General features: G+C 38.6%; 1 protein-coding gene across 7 annotated transcripts in view; it reads right to left on the bottom strand.

Moving 5' to 3' along the window:
- Positions 1-5,405: 5,405 nt before the first annotated feature.
- Positions 5,406-8,698, bottom strand: part of sw (cytoplasmic dynein 1 intermediate chain short wing) — a 60,881-nt gene continuing 57,588 nt past the window's right edge. For all 7 annotated transcript variants that reach the window (XM_080282033.1, XM_080282035.1, XM_080282037.1 and 4 more), the window contains 3 exons: positions 7,363-7,503; positions 6,707-6,832; positions 5,406-5,973 (listed from right to left, as the gene is read on the bottom strand). In XM_080282033.1, the coding sequence (XP_080138159.1) occupies positions 5,821-5,973; positions 6,707-6,832; positions 7,363-7,503 (420 nt within the window). In that variant the 3' untranslated portion in view covers positions 5,406-5,820. The remainder of the gene's footprint in view (positions 5,974-6,706; positions 6,833-7,362; positions 7,504-8,698) is intronic.

The following is an 8,698-nucleotide window of genomic DNA, read 5'->3' as shown; positions in this document are numbered from 1 at the left end:
TGCTATATAAAAAAAAAAAAAAAAAAAAAAAAAGGCTTGTGATGTGTCTTTTTCTATATGGTCACTAGACACAGCTGACAATTCCAAACTAGAACTATAGAGGCCATTTCACGATCTCCCCACCCGAGTAGCCATGAAATTTTTCCTCGGCACATAATTTTGTACCCCCATCACTGATTTCCAGATCCACATATGCCATAAACAACTTATAGCCTTCTGCACTATCTGCCTCACTGCAGATATTTGATCCACACATCGTCTGCCACTCTTAAAGCCACCTTGTTCATCACTCACCAGAACTTCTGATATCTTTATAATAATTCTTCCATGTACCTTCCCTACAACAATCAATAACTTACACCACAATAATTCTTGCACTCACTTCACTCACCTTTATTTTTATACAGGGGTATAGTCACAGCCTTTTTCCACTCTTAGGGCACAGTTTCACTCATCCAAACCGTCTTACATATCTTCAACAAGCACTTCACTCTGCTCTCTCCACTACACTTAATCATCTCTGTATACATCTCATCAACCCCAGCTGCTTTCCCATTTTTCAGCTGCTTCACAGCATTCTTCACCAATGCAAGTGTCACGTTTCCTGACACTGCATTCCTTCTCTGCAAACCCCCTAAACCAATCATATTTACAGCCACTCTGCTCTCTCTATTCCCATTCATCAGGCTTTTATTCTTTTCTTCTGGTACTTACTTCACCCCCATGGGTTAATAATTAAACTACCACTTACATCCTTCACACTTCCACATTTCTTTCTGCTGCCACTTCTACATCTCTGCACCTCTTTCCAGAATAACTTCCTTTTCTCAGTGTAATTTGCATTCATTTTTCTTCCTAGATCATCATTTACCTCCTCCCTCCTCTTCACTAGTCTCTTTACATGCTTCTTGTTCTCAATATATTCAATTATTTGAATTGAACCCCTGTCCTGTAACCACTCTCGCCACTTCTTCCTCTTTTTCTCCACCGTTTTCTTAACCTCTTCATCCCACCATGTCATACCTTTCTTCTTTGTTGTTACTCTTGCCACACCACACAGCGGTTTAGCATTCCTAACTAAGCAGTCCCTAAATGAATCACACAACCTGTCCAGATCCATTTCATTCCAATTCACTGATTCTAACTCCTCCCCTATTTTGGTCCTGTATTCATCTGCCATTTCTTTTATCCTCAGCTTCTTGACTTTCAGTTTTTCTCCCTGGCTGCTCCACTCTCTCCTGGTCCACCTCACTCCTCTGAGCTTGATCATGTATACCACAACCATACGATCTGACAGACCTCCACATTGTCCTCTCACGGTCCTTGTATCAGCAACCATTCCCAGCATCGACATCTCTACGAGCACATAATCAATCAGGCTCCTTTCAACATGATCCCCGTTCCGTCTATACCATGTATATTTACGAGCATCTGTGTGTTTGAAATATGAGTTACAAATGCACAACCTCCTCTCCTGACACACATCCTTCAGTCGCTTCCCATTATCATTTTCTCCGGATACTCCATTACAATTCCTCATCTCATCCTCAGGACCAGTGCCTACTCTTCCATTCATACCGCCCATTATGATCACTTTATGGCTCCTGAGCATTTCTTCCACTGCTTCATCCACCTCATTCCAAAACCTGTCTTTCTCTATTATTCCTGTCATCACACAGTGCATACGCAACAATCACTGACACTTTCACCTTCTCACACTTGAACTTGACATATTGTACATACATTTTGAGCCCACATATTTGTAATCACTCATTCCTCTCTGCCACATCTCATTCATCAACAATGCAACTCCTTCCTTGCATCCTCATCCATTCAAGCTGAATCTTACGCATTTCACACCCCTTCATTTTTGTTTCACACAATGCCATCACAGCTTATATACATACACGTGTATATATATATATATATATATATATATATACACGTGTATGTGTGTGGCTGGTGGGGGCACTCACCATCCACTCACTCAATGTAGTGCTGCTCTCAGGTGCCTGCCCTTTCCTCTCTTCCTTCCTATCTTCCCTCTTCTGTCTTTCTTTCCTTCATTCATTCCTCTTCCTTCTGTCTATGGGTGACTCTACACTAAGTGACAAGCCAAATGGTTTCCTGTTCACTAGGAAACCATTTTACTACGCTGGGTGGTAACCATATACAGTAACCAAATTACGGCGCCTGGTGGTTTAGTGGGTAATTAAATCGCTCCAGTCAGATTGAGCCGGTGCAGGTTTATATCCAAGGCGTGGTTGGGGTTTATTGCTCACATAATGCCACTCAGGGATGAGTGAGGCTGGTCACTCTCATCTTAAATGTCAGGACCAACTTGCCTAGCCCGGGCTCCTACGCTCATGAGGAAAAACAGGATTAGACGATGATTGATAAAACAATGAAGTATCTGTATATATATATATATGACTAGTAACAAGCAAGACTCATTACTACCTCATTAACAAAGGCTCATCCAACCAAGACATAGCATTCAAGTTGTGGGAATGGTCCAGTTCATTCAGGTAAAATCAAACTAGGTGTATCATCAGACTACAATACCAAGTGAAGCATGCCACACAGTCATTTGACTTTAAAATCTTGGCTTCACCTTAAAAACATAAGCCATGGGGTTCTTTATCTAAATCAACATAGGGGTCACAGTTAAAATGTGATAAATAAGTCTGAGCAGGGAATGGGGGGAGATGTCAGTGAGAGATGTTCCCCCGTCTGGACCAACTGCCTAGCCCAGGGCTCCTACGCTCATAGGGCAATGTAGGATCGGATGATGGATGGATGACAATTAAGGGGAGGTTTAATGTGGTAAGCATGAAGGATCTGAAGACATGAAGGTGCTAGTGGGGGAAGCCTTCACCTGATGGCAGCACTAAAACCAGGCAGTTGTTTTTGTGGTTGCTACTGCAGCTGTTGCTGTGGTTGTAGACTGTCTCATCTGGACATGAACCTTGTGGACTGCATATATTCACCCACTTCTGCCAGAAAATCCCAGAGATCTTATGATGGGGTTATTTGGAAAGGAGATTACAGAAATATCAAAGTTCAAGTGAGAAATACCAATTTTTAGACGTAACTTTTACTAGGACATCATGGACTCTTCTAGCATGGTTACAAAGTAAATGAAAGTATTCTATGTGGTATTGGTTATTTCACAGCACCTTTCTCTGGACAATGTACTGGGCATATTACACCCTGATATTATCTTTGATGATATTTATATATTTCTAGTGTTAACATACAGTGGTTTGCCACAATAACATACAAGAGGGTTAAATGACATATAAGGCAATATAAATAGTTGAGAATAAGGTGATACTGTCTCCTATGCCACCTAGAATATAGCTCAGAAGCTCATGATATTTGGTTCACCTTGGATATATCCTCTTTTCATCTGACTCCAGTATGACAAAGAACCTGTGAATGTTGAGGGAATAAAAAATACAAATACAGTTTTGCTCCCTTAACTTGGGAGAGATTTTAGTTCTTTTTAAAACTTAATTTAATGAGAGAATAATACTAGCACCATATTTTAGTGCTAATCTTTTGTTACAGCTCAGCATTAAAAACTCAGCGGTGGCAATCCTAGGAAAATTCAACATGGACAGAATATATACACAGGTAATTATGTAATTTCAAAGTGGATATACAGTATTGGTCCAGCACCTCAACTACACATATGCAAGGGATAAGGCAACATAGCCATGCTTTGGTTAGTTGTTTTAGGCCATTACAAGGGCAAATTGAAACATTTTTTGTTAACCTGTACCCCATAAGCTGCCTACAACTCACTATCTAACCAAGTTGATAAATGTTATGACTAACTATGGAAGGGAATGTACAGACTTACAGCTATCAGTGGCACATAGTGATAATTCACATATTCAACCTACTTAGGTAAAAATCAATACTGTCAACCCATTATTACCTCCTTCGAGGTGTGGGGACTCGAGGGTATGCTACCACAGTCCAGTAAATTTAATGAGCAGATGACCAGCCTACTTCCCTTAATGGCAATACATGTTGGGAAAAAAAAAAAAAAATGACTGGGGCACTCCTATCACACCACCACCAAGACTGGGACTGATTTGTCAGTAAAAGGCACAGATAAAGCAAGTTTTCATTTACTCCATATTTTATCAGTTAGTTCTTTTATATAGAGCCATATTTAAGGTGGCATATTGTTGATGAATCCATAACACTCATCATTCACATTTTCAGCCAGCAATCTTAACAATTCTCCTGTACACGTACATTAACCCTCTCAAACTCTTTTGACGCAACCTGCGTTGAATCGTTTCCGAGTACTGCATGAACTCCACAGGCTGGCCCAGACGTTACGTGCCACACACCCCTCACTCAGTGATGTACTCAACATCGGAAAATGTTTCCATTTAACTTTCTCCCCTGCCCTAATTTATAGCTCTAATATTATGAAATTGCTACATGTTACAAATGAATAAATGATCTTCCTAATTAAAGAGAAAAAGAGAGAGAGAGAGAGAGAGAGAGAATAAATTACCATATTTTATCATTCACTCATTTATTCAGCGCTGAATTCTCACTGATATACAGTATAAACAATTTGTCAACGACTGTTGAGAGAAAATTGTAGAGCATTTATATGCGATGATTTTTGGGTAAAAAAAAAAAAAAAAAAAAAAGACACTTCTCGCTCTAAGATTTTTATGGCTGAAGAAACAGAAATATCTTATGGTCTTTAAATAATTTAAATGCTTGTTCAAATCTTGTTCTAACTTATGAAATGACATTAATTTCTTTAAGTTCTTTGGCAATTGATCTTATAAAATCTGCTTCTTTTGATACTGTGAAACTTTCAAAGCAAAGGAGAAATTTCTATTAAAAATAATTAAGAATGACTGAAATACCTAAATCAATCATCTACCTAATCCAGGCTCACTCACCACACTGAAGTACACAGCAGTAACAGTACCACAAACACGCTACTGTAGGTATCTTATGTCGCCACTGTTAACTGCAAAGTTCACATACCTTTCTACATACAGTATACTGCATAACCATATATCATCATCATCCAGACCACCTTTCCCACCCAAGGGTAGGGTGAGGAGTAGCAATGTCCAGACAGCCCAAAATTGCCCAATCCAATGGGCCACACTTCCATTCACTCATCATTCAAGCCCCTGGAATCCTGGCTCTATCGTATATGCCAAAAACATTCACCATGTTCTGTAGCTTCACATAAATGTATCCAATAGAGCCAATAAATTATAATTATAGATAAATGAAACCATCAACACATAATACTACCACAGTTTAAAACTTTAACCATATAATTTTCTCCTTCTCTCTTTACTGGACCCTACCTTATCCCATCTTCAAAAAAAAAAAAAAAAATATGATGATGATATACAGTAATTCCACACTTAACACTGTAGATGTGTTCTTGAAAACTTCTGTATTGTGAAAACTGCTTTAAGTGTGAATTATGTTCCAGCATGAAATATTTTCTCAAATATTAAAAAATTACAGTATGTTCATGGATGCAAACAAGTGTCAAAATATATCTGATGTGATTGGGGGTACATGTTTGCATTGAAGTCCATTTGTAACTGAAAGAAATAAGTGATACACTGGTTGTGAGATAAGTACTAGTGTAAACTGTTTCAACACAAACCCTTCACTACACAACCTAACTGCTTACTAATGAACAATGGCAAGTTATGAGAAAAATGCTCTCCTGTTAAATATCCGCTATAGTGAAAAATGTGTTGAGAAAGTGTTAAATGAGGAATTACTGTATAATACTTTTGTCTGGCTTTATCTTAGTGGAGATGAAGCAAGAGATGACAGGGAAGAGAAAGCAGAGTCGTAGTGCCTGGTGGTGTGGTCATCATCAGTCTGGTTGTTCTTCAGCTCACCCATTGTGTGAACCAGACGGGCCCAGTCGTCCGCACGGGGCAGAGCCAGTTGCTGAAACGATATTATTATTAACATACTCAGGTTTCTATACTGCGTATTTTGTTCTAATCTGACCAAGATCCCTAACCAGGTCATCCCAATCACCACGACAGGGCAGAGCCAGCTGCTAAAATGACTATTATTATGGAGGTTAGAGAGACTTGCATCTCTCTTAAATTAAGTGATTTCAATCCCAGGCTGAAGCAGGGAACAGTTCATTTACCTGAATTTCATTAAAACAGACATTACAGATCTTTAAGACCAAGCAAGATGTCATAAAACACAACTGCTAATACCACTGCACCAGTCCTGAATGAGACAACACTAGCATCTATACAATATGGATGGTTGGCATTGGCACAAAAACTGTGACACATGAAGGAATGTGGCATGTTAGACGACTGCTGGGTCCAAAAGAATGGACTGTTATGTCTATGCCCAGGTTTGAGGAACATAGACAAATGTGAGGGCCACCCTGGTCACCCCTCTGGTTACACCACTGCTCTGGCAGCATACTGGTTCAATCCCTTAACCCTGATGCTATTAAGCAGGACCTCACTAAAGTCTTCTTTGGTGTACCTCTTGGTGTTCTATCCTCCACAAAGCCACATATACATCAGTAGATTTTTTCAAGCTATTTTCAAGTCTCTCTACATGCCCATTTTCTGATTCCAACTCTAATAAGCTCTTTGTAAATAAAGACATACTGATACTACCGTATTAATAATGGCAAAACCTCTCTTACCTCTCCAACATCATATATCCAGATCTTGCCCATGTCATCACCAACTGTAATTTGTTGGCCAGAATTTGTCCACGATACTCTGTTCAATGCTGGGTTACCCTCCACCACTGTGCTAGCAGTTGGTACCTGCAAGAAATGTTATTCTAGTACCTATAACCCAATGTTTCTCTCCAAGATTACTTCCAACACTTTAGTGTAAAGTACTGTAATTTGTGTAACATGAATATCTAAAAAATATGTACATAAAAATAAACACCATCATAGTACTTAAAACAAAAGACACTACTGTATAAATCTTTGTCTTAACAACCATTCATTATTTTCATGCTACTATACACAACAGTAAACAATATTAAACAATCACCTCTTCCTTTGTCACTACCAACACACAACTCGCAAACCACTACACCCAAATTGGAGTGCAGCCCCATTACAAACACTTACCTCATGCAACTCACTATCATAATACACACAATTATTCAACATATCCTTCACAAATGATCTCTGGGAGTTCCCAGTTGCATTGGCCAGTACCTGCCAGAATGCTGGCTTCACAACTAGGCGTACATGAGGTGGCAACTACTAAACAGCTATACTACTACTACAGAGCATCTATGACTATTCTCTTATCCAATCCTTGGTCAGGAAAAACTTACTTCCGTATCTTGATTAAGGTTCCACAGATCAATCCTGCCTGAACCATCCACAGTGGTGAAAAGCGCTGGGTGAATAGGAGACCAGGCCACTTCATATACATAATCTCCGTTGTCCTCAAATGAATACAGTGGCTTTGTTTCCTGTAGATTAAAAAAAGATATTACCACTTGTAAATGCAGATGATGTATCAATGATTGTATGGCCCATTTCATTAGGAATGCCATTTGATACACAGCTTTTCTTCTAACCTGGCAAGGATCCTTAATCCCTCTCTGCTCAGTTGATAGCCAAGTGTTGTGTAATCAGACTAAAGGGTCAATCTGACTTGTACCTATGGACACTCATTCCTACCTCATAACTATGGCTCATCAAATCTTAGGTGACCACTACTTGGTATTCAAGGAATGGGAATGGTCCAGCTTTGCCTGATGAAACTAAACAGACTATAATTTTGTGTGTGTGTTTTTTTTTCTGGATACTGCTTTGCCCCACTTTATAGCTGGGAATAAGAGTTGGGATGTATATATATATATATATATATCAATATGTCTCTGCCCCTTAAATTACAAAAGAAAATAAGGTGTATGAGTCTTCATCCTTTCCAATACTTCACAATTAGTAAAAAATTTAGTCTCTTGTTAAAGACAATATCATCCACATTTTGCCTGCAACTATATACACTGGACAATATGCCAATTTTACAGATATTCACAACAGCTATGAATAGCAATGCTGAAAGAATAAAAAATCAAGGTAATGATGAGGAGGGCAAATATTCTTATACCAGAACTATGTATAGGAGCTAAGAAAAGGAGATGGAATAATCCTCTATCACTCAAAGGTCATTGTTTTTGGCTATTTCAAAGCATATTCCTCAGCAGGTCTCAGTACTAAAACAATTATGAAACGCAGAGCCAATGCAATGTACTCTAAATTTATATTTAATCACAACTAGAAACAGAATTCGGCATAAACCCTCTGAGACTTGAAACGTCTTTTCAATTTAATCTTGCCATCCACTGATGACTTTATTCAGCTTATATATAATAATAATTAAAAAAATAAAAAACAATAGTGAACAAGTTTAATGGAAGAGGCATTTTCTTAGTTAAATCATTTAGTATTGGCAAGAAAAACGTAAAATGGACATCACCCACTGACACTGTTTAGCTTATTAACTCCTTGACTATCAAAATCACATTTAAACTGCATTTGTGCTACCACCAGACAATTTCTAATCATCCCAGGAACAACCTCTAGTAATGAAATGTTACATCTCTACCAGTTCCAACAGGTCCTTCCTAACATTACATAAAGTCATCTAGCAGTAAATAT

Source organism: Coenobita brevimanus, chromosome 92 (genome assembly GCF_032717465.1).
Source record: "Coenobita brevimanus isolate Jiangsu-jjx chromosome 92, ASM3271746v2, whole genome shotgun sequence".
Classification (NCBI taxonomy): Eukaryota; Metazoa; Arthropoda; class Malacostraca; order Decapoda; family Coenobitidae; genus Coenobita; species Coenobita brevimanus.
The sequence above is the reverse complement of the archived record's forward strand: the minus strand, read 5'-3'. Positions and strand labels throughout refer to the sequence as shown.